This window comes from Podarcis muralis, chromosome 2, assembly GCF_964188315.1.
Source record: "Podarcis muralis chromosome 2, rPodMur119.hap1.1, whole genome shotgun sequence".
Taxonomy (NCBI): domain Eukaryota; kingdom Metazoa; phylum Chordata; class Lepidosauria; order Squamata; family Lacertidae; genus Podarcis; species Podarcis muralis.
In genome coordinates this window covers 50,948,846-50,964,953 of record NC_135656.1, presented here as the reverse complement: position 1 = coordinate 50,964,953, position 16,108 = coordinate 50,948,846, and the positions used below count along the sequence as shown (strand labels likewise).

Genomic DNA, 16,108 nt, shown 5'->3' with positions numbered 1-16,108 from the left:
GCGCTAGTGTGGTAGCCCCCCACGCCTCTTTTCCCAGCTCAGGCTGGCAGCGGCTTGGGCTCTCCTCTTTTTTGCTCTTCAATATATGGCAACCCTAGTTCAGTAAAGCTGAGAGAACTTCAAAATGTCATAGCAGTCAGTTTGATCTGATGCAGCCTAGTGATCTGATCGCATGTACCGTATTTTTCGCTCCATAGGATGCACTTTTTCCCTCTTAAAAACTAAGGGGGAAAGTCTGTGCATCCTATGGTGCGAATGCAAGAGGGAGGCAGACAGAAAAAGCCCCCAAGAGTCGCACACAACTTCGCGCGGCTCCTGCGGGCTTTTCCCCAGGAGGGAGAGGGGACCGCCACTCCCCGACCTGTTCTGGGGGCTGGGGAAGCTCGGGCTTTCCCCGCCCCCCGCCCCGCAAGCTCTGGGAGCGGAGACAAGGTTTCACACAACCTTGCCGCCGCTCCTGGACTTGTTCTGGTGGCTTGGGATGGGGGAAGCTCGGGCTTCCTCCGCCCCCAGCCCCGCAAGCTCTGGGAGTGGAGGCAAGGCTGCGGGCAACCTTGCTGCCGCTCTCGGACCTGTTCTGGTGGCTGGGGACGGGGGAAGCTCGGGCTTCCCCCGCCCCCCGCCCCGCAAGTTCCGGGAGCGGAGGCAAGGCTGCCTGAAACCCCCTGAGCGCAGTGGTAGTTCGCGCTGCGCTCCAGGGGCTTCAGGCAGCTATCCGCAAGCCTTCGGAGAGCAGCAGGAGTTCTCGCTGTGCTCAGAAGGCTTGTGGATAGCCGCCTGAAGAGCAGGAGGGGTCGGTGCACACCGATCCCTCTTGCTCTCCAGGCTTCGCTTTGCTGGAGAGGCGCTGCACAGTTTTCCCTCTCTGAGCAGCGCCCCTTCAGCGAAGTGGGAGGAGAAATGGAAGGGGCTCCGTTTCTCCTGCTGCATCGCTGAAGGGGCGCTGAGCAGAGAGGGGGAGAATTCCCCCCCCCCCGTGTTCTCCCCCTCCTATGGTCCGGTGCGTCCTATGGTCCAGTGCGTCCTATAGAGCGAAAAATACGGCATATATCAGCTTTATTAGGATGGGATGTAAATTTACGTGTTTTTATGTTGCAAACTACCCTGTAACCCTCATACGAGGAGTGATGTAGAAATTTAATAAATAATAATATCAAACATAGACTGCTTGCTAACGAAACAGCTACCCAGCAGACTACCTTCAGTTGAGGCTCCTCCTCATGCAGACGAAGCTAGAAAACCCCTTGAAAACAAAAATGATTTCTAAGAACCAACTCATAAATGAAAAAATAAATAAATAGCCACCCAATACATTTTTTTTTTGCCTAAGTACCATATCTCATTTATATTGGACAAATTATTTCCCCATAAAGCAGCTAAGCGGGGACCTGTGTCTTTACTATAGCCCCCATCATCACTGAACACTGACCACAGTGGTTTAGGCTGATGAGAGAAGGGAGTCTGCCAACATCTGGAAGGCACAGGTCCCCCCCCCCCCCATTATAAAAGTCTAATTGCACTGATGTCTATCACAGAAAACTGCAAAGAGAGATCAAAATTATACCAAAGTGGTTGAAAAGATGTATCCTGACATTTTATATCATATGCACACCCATGTACTTAACATATGCATTACGACATCCAGCAAATTTTAATGTCTTTCAAAGTCTACAGTATATTGCATATTTGATGGAAGTAATAAGAGAGAAAGGGATTATTACAGGAACTTCATTGATCAGTGGTGACTTATGAACAGTAATAACTTCTTATTACCTCTGGACTCTGTGTAATTTCACAAGCTATATCTGCTTCTGGTTTGAGATTTGCCTCTAAAATGTTTTCCTACTGCACAAGATCTCATCGTAATAATTTGCAGGAGCCTGTAAATTGATATTCTGTGACCTAGCACTGCAAGTGAAATTAGAGACAGGAGTGACCTAGTGGGCTAGCAAGCCTAGCCTCAAACTCAGTAAGGCTGTTCCAAAACTTGTGCTCTAGTGTTCTCAGCAACCCACTTGAAACTTCAAAACAGAGTTTCCCTTGAGAGACTTTTAGTCAGATTGTACACTTACCACAATCACATATTTAAGAAAGGTTTTACCTTTTGAGAACAAGAGAAAGGTGTACTTTGACATCTTGATTGGTAGATTACGGTACATTAATTTTTAATAGAATGGCTCAATCATATATTTTATTTTTAGGAAAGAAAACCTTACGTAGGATACGCACATGCGTACACATAGAAATTGCAGAAACTTTCATGCATTTAAGAATCATGCCTGGATGCCACATAATTGAAGTGGAATCATACTAGATCTCATTTTAGTGAAATAGCTTTAAATGTATTTATCCTTTGATCCTCAAGCTTGCACTCTAGTATATGATTTGAACAGATGGGCATCCTAGAAAATCCAGCTGTTGTAACACGGATATTAGGCTCTTTGCACCAAAATACAGCAATGTATAATGTGTATGTAAGATATTCACAAAACCTTAATAGGGAAATCTTGATAAGAAGCAGCCACAATTCCACTGAATCGTTTATCTTATAAATTTATATTAAGATGTATCATGCCCTGTGTTGGGAAAAAAACCTACTTTGATGATCAGAAGGATAACATAAAAAAGCCAGGAAGTTCATGGTTTACAGGTGTATCTTCTATGACCTTGCATTGCCTCATAATACTTAGCCAGTGTGGTAGTTTCTTAATAATGGGTGACATTACATAGGCATAGTGAATTATCTAGGTACAGTTCATGGTTTCAGCTACATCGCAGCTTCCACTTTAAGCCTAGTTAATTTTACATTATCCCCCATTGTCCTTGGTTTTGATAACTTATTAAGCAGGTCTTTTCAATTTTTACATGTTGTTTGAGGGTGTAGGTACTGAAATCCAATCTCCTCTAATGGGAATTCTATAGCTAAATGCCGTGCAACCCTGACAATTCAGAAATTTATCCCATACAAACATTACCCCTGAATGTCAATTGTAATATAAAGTAGCTTTGTGAACCGTAACACTCTGGCATTTAAAAATGCATCTAACAACACAAAGTCCCAAGATATTAACACAAATCCATAAGCAATAATATGCTATAGAGAGCAATACTGATATGGTGACTGAAATAACCATCTGTTAAAGGAGAATGGAAATTTGGTGTTGCCACATGATTTGCCCTTTTAAATACATGTGCAGTTAAGAAAAATTGGTAGACAGTATTTAAAGTTATTTAAACTGGGGGAGATGTATCAACATTTAACTAGAAGAAAACTGGGTACAAAACCCTAAAGTGGCAGGTAAGTGATCTTCAGGTGACAGAGTAGAACCATTTCAGAGAGAAAACTCCATCATCATCATCATCACCACCACCATCAGTTTGATCAACATATAAATCTTTGCAAAGCTGAATAACAGGCAGATATGAATTACCGTACACAAACCTACAACTTTTGAGTTCAGTCCACTTTAAGGAAGATGATTGTTTCCAGTAAGAATTCCATCCTTTGGCACAATATATGTTTATCTGCTAAGTACGTGGAAGGGAGGTTCAAGAAAAGCCATACTGACAAGAAGAAAGCCACTTTCTCATCATGTACATTTGAATAAGCAAAGTCAAGAGAAGGGAGGCGGTGGCCCACACACCGGTAATTTATGAAGAGACTTCTATACCCTACCTTTCAACTTCTCAATACACCCCCCAAATGGCAGGATGTACCATAAAAACAAACAATATACTTTTAATAATAACAATAACAACAACAACAACAATAACGAAGCTCAAAATAGTTAAAAGTATTCAGAAGAGAAAGAGGATTGTTAAGTTGCCTTTCTCAAGGTGTGGGTGCCTCAAGTGTGGGTGGGGAGACTCTGGCAACTGGAGTACAGAAGGGAAACAATTCTTTTCCATACCTGGGCAACGAGAAAGGAAGGGGGTGGGCTATCCCACCTTGTCCACCTCGCCCCCTGCAGGTCAGGGCCCTGCCCCTTACGCCCAGCCCCTGCCCCCCGGGCCCAGAAATACCCCTAAGCGAGCGCCTGGAGACCCTTTTTAGTTGAGGAAAGTTGAAAAGAAGACCCCCCCTTCCGCTGGGAAGGGGCGAAGGGGGAAGCGAGGCGCTGCCTCTTGGGGGGTGGGGGGGAGAGAGAGAGCGAGGAAGGCGAGGGATGTCGACAGAGAAGCCGCGGGAGGGCGTGTGGGCCCCTCCCGGCTTCTCTCCCCATTGTGGAGGAGCAGCAGCTGCCGCCTCTGCGCGCTCCCCTTCCCCGCCTCGGCCGAGCGAAGCCCCAGCCCCTTGGCGCCGCCGCCTCCTCCTCCTCTCACCTCCGGTGCCGTCCGAGTTCTCGTTGAGGCTGCCCGAGGAGTCGTGGTGGGAGCCCACACACCCGCCCATGGGGCCCGGCCGCCCCGGCCCGGAGACCCGCCTCCTCCTCCTCCTCGCCCGAGCTCCTCCGTCCCCGTCGCTCTCGCCGCCGGTCGGGCAGGCGCGCTGGCTCCGGAGCCGCCGCCCCCTTCCTCCTCCTTGTTGCGCTCGCCCCGGCCCCGCCTCAGCGCCCGCCTCCTGCGCTCAGGCGCCCGCCCCGGCGCTGGCGAGCGGGGATCCCACCGCCGCGGCCTCTGTCAAGGCGGGCAGGCCCGCCACAATAGCGGCAGCGCCCGGGCCGGAGAAGGAGCTCTAGCGGCGAGGAGGGGGCGGCGGCAGCAGCAGCAAAGGCAGTCCTGGGGTCTGTCGTGGGGCTGCCCGGCCATGCCGCCGCCTCCGCCTCTCGGGGAGGAGCTCCTCTTTCTTTTCAGCGCCGAGGGAAATACGAGCCTTTCCACTTCCCGGAGCGCAGAGGCTGGTGGTGGCTTAGCACCCGAGCACCGACTGCCTCGTGGAAGCCGGAGACCCGCAGGAGCCTCACTTTTTCCTCCCCAGCCGGGCTTCACAATCGCTTGGCTCCTTTCCTGACATGGGAAAGAGTCCCAAGAGGGACGAGGTGCCATTATTTAAGGGGCTGAATTGTCAAGCCCTCCGCCCTCTTCCCAAGCAACCATTGGGGAAGGCCTGGGACTTGCCCTCTGCACAGTCACATCATTGCCTCAACGTGGCAACCTCCCTGGAAAGAGGAATGGTCTCTGGAAGAAGACCCTGGCTCCACAACCTGAGAAGATAACTGGCTTTTATCCCCTCCATCTATCTCTGCTCCTCCCCCCCCCCCCACAACCTGGAGTTAATCTTTGCTGTCAGCATCAGAGCCCTTATGCCCCCAGCATCATGCATTAGCTCCTACTCTCTTCCTCCTGCCCACATCCGGTGGTTGGACAGGAGAGTGTTTCTGAGCACAACTAGAGTGCCATTCTCTCACCAGTGTGCAGTCCACATACATGTAGACTAGATACTTTGATCTGAGCCTCACTTCCATGATTTCAGTTAAGTGTTATGTCCCGTGCTTTTTTCCGGGGGGGACACGGGTATGCAAAGCCCTAAACATTTTGTGAATCTTAAGTTTGGCCTCATTGAGGGGCAGTATTTCAATGTGAGTAGGAAAAAGAGTACTGTACCCCTAAACATTTTTTAAAGAAAAAAAGCACTGGTTATGTCTAGCAATATGCTAGAATGACATGGGGCATGCACTGAAGTAATTCATCAATTAGGATGTTCCTCAAAATGTATTAGTGGAGTTTTCTTGGTTCCCTCCCTAATAAATGCACTAAAACATTTATTTGTTTTGGTGGTGCTGGTTGTTTTAAAAAAATACTCTCATATTTTCCTTATGTAACACTGAAACAGTATTAAAAATGCAAGCATACAAGAGAGATCACCATGAACCCCTAGAGAAGTGCACAGGATTGTAAACAACTGTCGCCATATGTGACAACAGCAATGCCCAATTTGCAGATTTTTATTTCACACTCCCACATGGCAAGGTTTTTTCCCTTAAAATAGTAGTATTTGCAGCACATTGATTCCCAAGGGGGTTCCCTGGAGACTGTAGATATGTATTGTAAAAGGTGTGTTGGCTTGTCCTGAACAGCAACTGTCATCAAACCCATACTGATATTAAAGTGAATTCCCGTGAGGGAACTACGGTATTTGTTGGTGTGCTGATGTGCTCTTCTTTGTAGATATGAATCCAACACAAGTACAGTGGTACCTTGGTTCTCGAATGGCTTTGTTGTTGAATAAATTGGCTCCCAAACACCGCAAACCTGGAAGGAAGTATTCTGGTTTGTGAATGTTTTTCAGAAGCTGAACGTCCAACACAGCTTCTGCTTGAGTGCAGGTTTTGAATGGTTTCGGGAGTCGAACAGATTCCCGGCACAGATTAAGTTTGAGAACCAAGGTACCGCTGTACTGAAACCTGGACCTTTTGATATACTTTCCTCCCAAGTTTTCACTTTTTCCTGCAATTGGTCGCATATCATTCTGGGACTGAGTGCAAAGAGAAACAGGAATGGTTTTTGAAAAGACACAATATACTTGATTAGATCTGAGCAGATGGCATACCATCATAGACCAACAGCCCTGAAACAACAGCCCCTGAGTTTTGATTGTGTAAGCAAGTGTTAAGCAACACATAAACCACATTGTGGGCACATTATTTTGTTAGCGGACCTTGCCTACAGATCCTCTAAAGTCAGGCATGTCTATGGTCCTTCAAATGATTGCAGCAATATTCATGTTTCAGTACTCAAGTCAAGGAATTGCTTTCTTGACATTTGGAGAAGCAGTCCTCAGGTGATCTGGCCGCATCCAGAAGTATTCCATGCTGAAAAAAGAAAGTTTTCAGATGCATGCCACTAAAGTGACAAATAAGGTGGGTAAATTAGGATATCCTTGGCCATAAAATCAAGCATTCTATTAGTTCCTGTCATTTGAAAACCTCTGATTTTAAAAACAAACCCTCCACAATCATCTTGACCTTACAACTTAAATCCTCAGAGCACTAGTGCTGAACACAGAATGCTGAACACAGAAAAAAAACCATAATCCATTCAGAGGCGTTTCCTGTTTAATACAGTGTACAACTATGTGGATGACCATATAAACAGAATTTTAGACCATAAACCCACTGACCACAAGGTCTATTATCCAGTATATCCAGGTAGATAGGACTGATCAACCTGGGAAGGCAGCCCATCTAGGAGAAAGAAAAGTCTAATCCTAAACCTGTACTGCTTTGCAGGATATCTTAAGGAGAAGAAAAGGCTCAGGAGTAGACCCTACACATATCTGGAATGGAGTCCCTAAGATGATTGGATAGTGCCTTGTACGCTTCTTTCTGGCAACTCCTGCAGCCAAGCTGGTGGCAAATGTATTGTTCTGCTTTCCTTTGGACCACAACAAGGCCAAGAGAGAGAGGTCTTCATGTCTGGACAGCCCAGGACCTCCATAATACTGCCCAGGCTTGTGCCTCAGGGAGGTCACTTCAATGCTGCTAATGCAGTGGTTTGACTTCACCCCCAGAAGTGCACTTCATTGTCTTTGGAGACAGATGGATGCCAACAGCATCCATCTCTCATTAGCCCCAGCCAGCATGACCGGTGGTCAAGGATGATGGGAGTTGGGGTCTAGCAACATCAGGAGGGCCACATGTTACCCACTGCAATCTGGAACATTGCATAAAATGTCCTTACTTGGTTTCTTGCTTACGATTACAGGCCCACTCTGTCAGGTGTGCATGCAGGAGCCAGGCCCTGTGACCAATAGGACTCTGCAGGACTGGGCCTTTCCTAAGTTTGTTCTGAAGAGGCAAGGCGCGGCCACACAGGTGAGGCTGATTGGTAACTCACAGCACCTGGTGGCAAGAGCCGGGAAGGGATACAAGGTCAGCATTTTCCCTTTGGCTCTTTGCCACAGCAACACATTCCTTGCCTTGCTGTGTTTGACTCCTTGACTCCTTGCTTCTTGATCCTCGGACCCCTGACTTCACGACCCCTTACTTCCTGACCCTCAGACCCTTGGCTTCTTGACTCCTGGCTCTCTGACCCTCAGGCTCTTGGCTTTCTGACTCCTGGCTTCTGGACTCCCGTTCCGGCTCCCACCCCACCATCTTGCCCCCGGTCCCAACGTCCCCAGCTGGGACTTTGATCGCCCGTGAACTGGACCGTGACACACTCCATTTGTGCCATTCACAGAACCTTCTCCCCAAGTCATGGCTTGGTGATTTACCTGAAGCCCTGGGTGAAATGATTGCCTATATCATACAACTGGGCTACTTTCCTGGCTGTGGTGCCTCTCTGGTCCAGCTATCTTCTTGTCCTCCCCTCCTTTCTTCAGTAGTTCTCCTCCACCAGGTTTCCCCACCCCTGGGAGTTTTGAGTCTGTTCTCTTGGCTTCCCTTTCTAGTCTCTCTGTCCATGCGCTCTCTTGCCCTCTCATCTCCCAGCTTTCCGTTCTCTCTGTACCTTGCTGTTGGGTTGATTCCACCCCAGTGTGGTGTGGCTGTTTCCCAAGTCCACAGCCTTATGGCCTTGCTGGCATTTGTCTCTTCCAGCAGATGCATCCTGTCATCTTGCTCCAACAGCTCTTGATTCCTCTATGCAAGCTTTCCCATCCAGTGCTTCCTGCCCAGGACAGGTGATCACTGCAGAACCTGCCAAGCCCCGCTCTCACAGCTCATTGCTTTTGGATTTTGGCCTGCTTTTCCTTAGGATGGCCCTATTTTCATCGGAGAAACGTTGGAGGGTACGAGAGCCCATCCACTGCATTGCAAGATCCCAGGCTGTTCTGCAAATCATAATCTCCTTGAGGTGCTCATCCAACAGCTGAAAGAAAAAGGGAAGACAGGAAAGGGTGGCAGTGTAAATTTGAATCTCTGCTTCCCTCTTGTGGTGAATGTGTTGTCCTGTACAGTACAGCAAATACAACACCTCCTTCTTTCCTTTTGGTACTTAATTTGATGCAATATGACTTGTTTTACAGTGTTTGGTGACCATTTAAAATGTCTGAAATTTTAAATCCAGGACCCTAAATAAATAAAAATATCACATTTTATATCACCCTGCAAGCAGGCGTCAATGGTTTATTTCCTGAAACAGGAATCAATGCATTAAGGTTAATCAGAAAGGTGTGTCAGCTGGTATTAATTTCTGAGATAAAGCGTTTAGTGCCATCATGGGGCCAGCACCTTGAGAGCACTGGCTGTAGGTCTGGAGATGGGAAAAGCAGGAGGGGGTAGCCAGGGCTGAAGGCAGCTGTGAATGCCAACAGAATGCCAAAAAAGCAGTGGTGTAGTGTAACCACGATCACCTGCCCTCTCAGCAGCAAAGTTGATAGGAAAAAAAAAAGGGGGGGGAATCAGCAGCACTCACAGATAACCCACAGCATCCATAGCAACATTGCCCCCACTCCCCAACAATGGTGCAGTGCTCTGGTGACATCCCATCCACCCAGAGTGATGGTTCAACACCTCCATGACATCACTCAACCCCACATGTGCACTGCAGAAACGGGCAGAAGCAAAGATGCCACCGAACCCTCACACAGGTGAACTCCCTGTAATATTGCCAGCATGATTCCAACTGCTATGCCACAGCGGTCCTGTAGCTGGGATGGGGGTTTGAATTCCCTGTATACCACAAATGCATGGCACCTGCAGACTATATAACCACTCACCTCCGGAGCTCATTCAAAGCACACATGGAAACATCCAAGAGTTCCTCATGCAGAAGATTCCCATCTCAACACTACATGAAATCTAATAGAAAGTCACACTCCATGATCACAAGAAGCAAGCCCTTGATCTTCCTGGTGGTATCTTATTGGAGAAAGCATAGCCTCCAGCACTTTGAAGCCAAAATGTGATACTTATTTATACTTTTCAGGTTTATACATTTCATTAATTTTACAATCATTTTAACATTTCAAAGCTTGACTTCCTTCCCCCTCTTTTTGCGGTTCCTTAAATTTATTTTATAATATCTTCTGCATATCCAAATTCATTTAATTTGCTAATTTAATTATCTACTTTAAATATATACTCTTATGAAACTGCATCTTATTACAATAATCCTACCAATGTCCTTATCTGTTTTCAGTTTATTTGTACATATTCAATAAACCATTTCCATTCTTTTATAAAATGTTTGTTATTTCTGCACATTCCATAAGTTTTTGTATCCATTCTTCCTTTGCTGGGACTTCCGCTTCTTTCAATTTTTCGGCGAGTAGCATTCTTGCTGCTTTAGTAGCATACATAAATAAACTATACAATTTAGGTAGTTCTGTCCCTCGAATTCCCCAAAGAAAAGCTTCTGGTGTTGTTATTTTTTTTACAAAAGTTATTTTGAACATCCTTTTTAATTCATTATATATCATTTCCCAGTAAGCTTTAACCTTACTACAAGACCATCACATATCCATCTTCCTGTTTTTTTCATGAGAGCATGGCAGGCATTTTGGTTGCCATGCTCTCGTGTGATTTCATGCCGCTCTTTCCCTACCCCCCAAAGTGCTATTTTTTTAGCACGGCACCCAAAACCGCATGTTTTGGGGCAGCATGCAAGATCACATCCTCAAAGAAAGTGCTTCCTTTGGAGGGAAAACATGCCATGAAATTGCACGAGATCAAAGCAAACAAAATGGCTGCCATGCTCTCAAGATTAAAAAAAAATGGGATGTCCCTTTTAATTCCATGACACTTGCAAGGTATGAATGGTGGAACATCTGCTTTGCATACAGGAGGTATTGGGTACAATCCTTGGCATCTCCAGGTAGGGCTGGCAGATACCCTATTCTGAAGAGTCAATGCTAGTCATTTCTGAGCTAGATGGACCAATGGTCTGAAACAGTACGCGACAGGAGACTGTGTTTCTTGGCAGAACAACATGGACATCAGGTGTGTGTGTAGGGGGTGTATGTGTTTCAGAAGAAGACACTGATTTTCCCAAAATAGGCTTCCTGTTCTGCTGACACGAGCTTCACTAGATTTAGGAGCCTTTCGTCACCAGAGGGAAACCATTGAATAAAACCCACATTTATTAATGATATTCTAGGAGAAAGGTTAATGATATTTTTATTGACCTTTTTAAGAGGTATTCTAGAGAAAAGCAGCTGACAAGCTGTTATTTATTTTATGGAAAAGTCGGTTTAAAAAGAAGTTCCAGAAATAACAGATAGCTGCCATCACCCTTCAGAAACATGTACGTTTTCCCTCAGTATTCCAAGCACTTTGCAAATGCTAATTTCAATTATATTTGCAATAACTCTGTAAGGTTATTGCCTGTGTAGTTATGATTTATCTCTCTGTTATAGATAAGGAGGTCATGGCTGAAGCACTCTTTGAATTCGGGATTTAACAGTTCTCAGTCTGTGGTGTAATGGGCTGATAACCAGAAGGTTGGTGCTTCAAGCCAGCGTGGTGTAGTGGTTAAGAGCAGTGGACTCGTAATCTGGTGAACTGGGTTCGCTTCCCCGCTCCTCTGCATGCAGCTGCTGGGTAACCTTGGGCCAGTCACACTTCTCTGAAGTATCTCAGCCCAACTCACCTCACAGAGTGTTTGTTGTGGGGAAGGAAGGGAAAGGAGATTGTTAGCCACTTTGAGACTCCTTAAGGGGAGTGAAAGGCGGGATATCAAGTCCAAACTCCTCCTCCTCCTCCTCCTCCTCCTCCTCCTCCTCTTCTTCTTCTTCTTCTTCTTCTTCTTCTTCTTCTTCCCCACCCATGGATGTCTGTGGGCAGCATTCCTGCATTGTAGGGGGTTGGACTAAATGACCCTCAGGGACCCTTCCTACTCTACAAATTCTGCCTTCTAATGCAGAGGTAGTCAACATGGTGCCCTCCAGAAGTTGTGACTCCAGTTCCTATCAGCCCCAGGCAGCATGGCCAATGGTCAGGGATGATGGGAGTTGTGGTCCAGCAGCATCTGAAGGGCATCATATTGAACCCCCACTGCACTAGTTGTTAGTTTGGGAGCTATTCTTTGCTACCCGAAGCTAAAATGCTACCTTGCATTAATTTATAAAAGGACCTGCCAGCAGCGCACATTATCTTTTTTCCCCAAAGCAGAATGTTGGTTAAAAAGGAAAGAGGCCATTCAAACCAATGGAGCAACAGCATCTGTAGGCTGCTTATATCCTTCTTTAAAACTGATGTCATGCAGATCTCTTGGGCTACTTGTCTGTAGGTGGCAGCAAACTTCTAAAAACAGACATTTTATGGAGCTGAGTTTGTCAGTGAAAAAAGAAAGGAGGAAGCTTCAGGATTGCCAGTTTCAGTGTTTTATGTTGGCTTACTTATCCCACTGCCCCCAGCCTGATTTTGCTGCAGAACTATTTTAGCTCACCTGATCAAAACAGCAGATTGGATTGGTTGTGTACACTAATAAATATTTGTTATGGTTGAGAGAAGCTGATATATATTCCCAGTGGTGGATTTACATATAAGCTAAACAAGCTATAACTTAGGGCCCCACTCTCTTGGGCCCCCCCCAAAAAATTTAAAGGGGGAAAAAACCTGGATGTACATTTCCAAAATATAAGATAAAAAAGAAATAAAATAAAATAAAACCTACATTCAACAATGGGACGCGGGTGGCACTGTGGGTTAAACCACAGAGCCTAGGACTTGCTGATCAGAAGGGCGGCGGTTCGGAACCCCGCCACGGGGTGAGCGCCCGTTGCTTGGTCCCTGCTCCTGCCAACCTAGCAGTTTGAAAGCACCTCAAATTGCAAGTATATAAATAGGTACCACTCCGGTGGGAAGGTAAACAGCGTTTCCATGCACTGCTCTGGTTCGCCAGAAGCGGCTTAGTCATGCTGGCCACATGCTGACTCGGAAGCTGTACGCTGGCTCCCTCGGCCAATAAAGCGAGATGAGCGTCGCAACCCCAGAGTCGGTCTTGACTGGACCTAATGGTCAGGGGTCTCTTTACCTTTACCTTTACATTCAGCAACAGTGTTTTGTGTAGGCTCCTATGATGTAAGTAATGGGCCCCGCATATAGCATATGTTCAACACAAAAAAAGTGACAACACAAAAAACCAGCAACAATTTGTTGTTGACAAAGAACAGCTGGAAATATATAGGGCCCCATTACTTTCAGCAGCTTAGGGCCTCAGCAAACCTAAATCCGGCCCTGTATATTCCACATTCCCACACAGCCATGAAGCTCATTGGGCGGACCTTGGGCCATCTGCTTGCTGCCAACCCCACCTACCTTGCAGGGCTGTTGTAAGGATAAAATATAGGGGGAGGAACCATATGTGTTGCCTTGAGCTCTTGGGAGTAAAGGTGGGATAAAAATGCAAAAAATAGGTAAATAAATAATTGGATCGTTTCCCTACACTACACAATCCGATACATGATTATTCGGAAGTAGGTTTGATGGAGTTCAAGGGCCCTTATTCCCCTGTAAATCTGCAGCCACAGTTGTTCAAATTCATTGCTGATAGCATGTAATAAAGCTTATCCAGGAGTCACGATTTCCTGCTATATTTATGTTTGTTTTCTTGTAATTCATGGTGACAGCAGAACTAGTCCGTGGATATTATACATGATGCATTTGATTTATTAACAAAAAGAGAGCTGTAGCACCTTAACGGCTAACAAATTTATTATGGCATTTTGTTTTGCACCTTGTTAGTTTTTTGAGGTGCCACAGGGCTATTGTAGCCACCCCTCTGGAATCTGATTGATGGAATCTGTATACACTGGAGTGAGTAAAGCCACTGGCTATTTTAGGGTCATTTTAGAACAAATGACTTGAAGATCACAGCTATATATTATGTGAAGAGTACCCATTAGCTCACTCACTCATTCATAGGAATAACTTAAAGCTCAAGGAATGTATTGTATTTTTCTATATTACACATTGGATGAGTCTTGGCAGGGATGGGAACCTTTCATGGCAAACAATAATTGTTCCTGTTGTGAAAGCAGCAGACTGGCTTACCATTGGCAAAAATGTTGTATCTGAACTTGCATTAAAGAATGAAACATCAGACAAGTAGCAGCAGAAAAAAAAAGAGTTTAGTTTTAAAAATCCCTATCAATTTGATTTCAGTTAATATAAGTGAAAACACCCTGCAAAGTTGGGAGGATACTGCTTTAATATTTTTTAATCTGGATCAATAAATGACTGCGGATCAACTTTATAATATCTCAAGGAGGAAGGAAGGAAGGAAGGAAGGAAGGAAGGAAGGAAGGTGAGATGGCTTAATTGTAAATTGTTTAACAAATATTTATTATCCCAGCTTTCCCACAGCAAACTCTGTGTCAAAGGTGAGGCTGAAAAATGACAACTAGCTCAAGGTCACCTAGTGAGAATCACGGCCGAAAAGATATTTGAACCTGGTCTACCCATTCCTAACCCTAACCTCTAATTGCTACACCACACAAGGGTCTCAAAAGAGTGAGAAAGTTATAGGAGAGCCAGTTGCTGTTTGAGTGAACAAAGGAGCAGCCAGTGAGGCAAACTGTTACCAGGGTGGCCCCCTCTCCTGCATTACAGAAGGCAAGGCCCCTCCTTGAAGACATGCTCTGCAATGGAGGGAAGCCCAGATCAAGTCATATTTGAAAATAAAGAACCTTGAGAAGAGAGAGCGAGGCCCTTGGGGTGGGCCATCCACAGTCCCTGTCTTAGCCACAGTGTTGAGACATAAGGTATTTCTATTTAAATTGCAGTAATTATTCTTAGCTTTGCATCTGCACATACATATGCAAACTGGTGTCTTTTCTGCACACACACACAGCACTCTTTCATTGATCGTCATTGTTACCACCATCACTTCTTTATACAGGCTATTTAAACAACACACAAACATTTACTGTTCCAACGTTATTCTTAGGACACTTCCACATGGAGCCTGTGTCGCAAACAAGCCCTTGCCGTTTAGATCCAGTTTCTCTGTGAACTTGGTTGGTATGGAACCATACATGTGCTCTATTTTTAATCTTATATATTTTCATGGGTATTCTGCTGCTTCCTGTCCTCACCGGTGGGTGCTCCTTGATGGAATATTTGCATGCTGTGTTTCTCTCAATCACTACTCCCCCACCTGCCTCCATTACCTTTTCCAGTTTGGGGCATGAGGTAAAGGTAAAGGGACCCCTGACCATTAGGTCCAGTCGTGACTAACTCTGGGGTTGCGGTGCTCATCTCGCTTTATTGGCCGAGGGAGCCGGCGTACAGCTTCTGGGTCATGTGGCCAGCATGACTAAGCCGCTTCTGGCGAACCAGAGCAGCGCACAGAAATGCCGTTTACCTTCCCGCCAGAGTGGTACCTATTTATCTACTTGAACTTTGACGTGCTTTCGAACTGCTAGGTTGGCAGGAGCAGGGACCAAGCAACAGGAGCTCACCCCGTTGCGGGATTCGAACCGCTGACCTTCTGATTGGCAAGCCCTAGGCTCTGTGGTTTAACCTACAGCGCCACCCGCGTCCCAGTTTGGGGCATACATGTAGGGAATTCTGTACCTGGGCACAGACATGCTTTTTTCTCTTTCTCTCGGAATGATATGCAAATACTGGAAAGCGGCGTTGGACAAGAGCTCTACAAACACACACACACGTTCCAACATGTGTGCTGCTATTACAGTCTTGAAGGTAATCTCCCCTGAGATCTTGAGAGAATAGCTTCTCTGAGCTGGGTTGTTGAATTTTTGACATGCCTTCAGAATGTGGCAATCAGCTGATGTAGGTATGCTTGTATCAGAGGAACACACCCTGTCCTCACTGGCCCCTTTGAAGCAGAATGAATAGGTTGTGCTCAGAGCAATGGAAATTTGGGTGTGGCTATTAGGGACCAGGCACTGAAACATCACCACACATGTGACAACGCCCCCGCCCAAAGTACTAATGAGCTTCCACCTTGGTGGTGACTATGGGTGTATAATGGGCTGTTTTTACTCCACAGATTTTCTGTGGTAAGAGGAAATCCAGATTAAATGTCATAAAAGTGCAGGGTGGCATTCTGAAGACGGCAACATCATGTGGATGGTGCAAAAAACTTGTGTGTAGGAGCACACCAAATGCACAACAAAGCTCCATCTAGAAGCACACCTCGATTATATGTTGACACTTGTTGACTGAAGAACAAGGTAAAAATTGTTAAGATAAATAAACACTTCTTTGTCTAGTTGAGTACATATTTATGATTCTATCATTGCATTTTGCAAGTGCTT

General features: G+C 45.8%; 1 protein-coding gene across 1 annotated transcript in view; it reads right to left on the bottom strand.

The window, feature by feature from the left end:
- UBTD2 (ubiquitin domain containing 2) overlaps positions 1–4,812 on the bottom strand; it is a 44,481-nt gene extending 39,669 nt beyond the window's left edge. The window contains exon 1 of the mRNA XM_028717696.2: positions 4,324–4,812. Coding sequence (XP_028573529.1) covers positions 4,324–4,393 — 70 coding nt within the window. The 5' untranslated portion in view covers positions 4,394–4,812. The remainder of the gene's footprint in view (positions 1–4,323) is intronic.
- Positions 4,813–16,108: the final 11,296 nt, after the last annotated feature.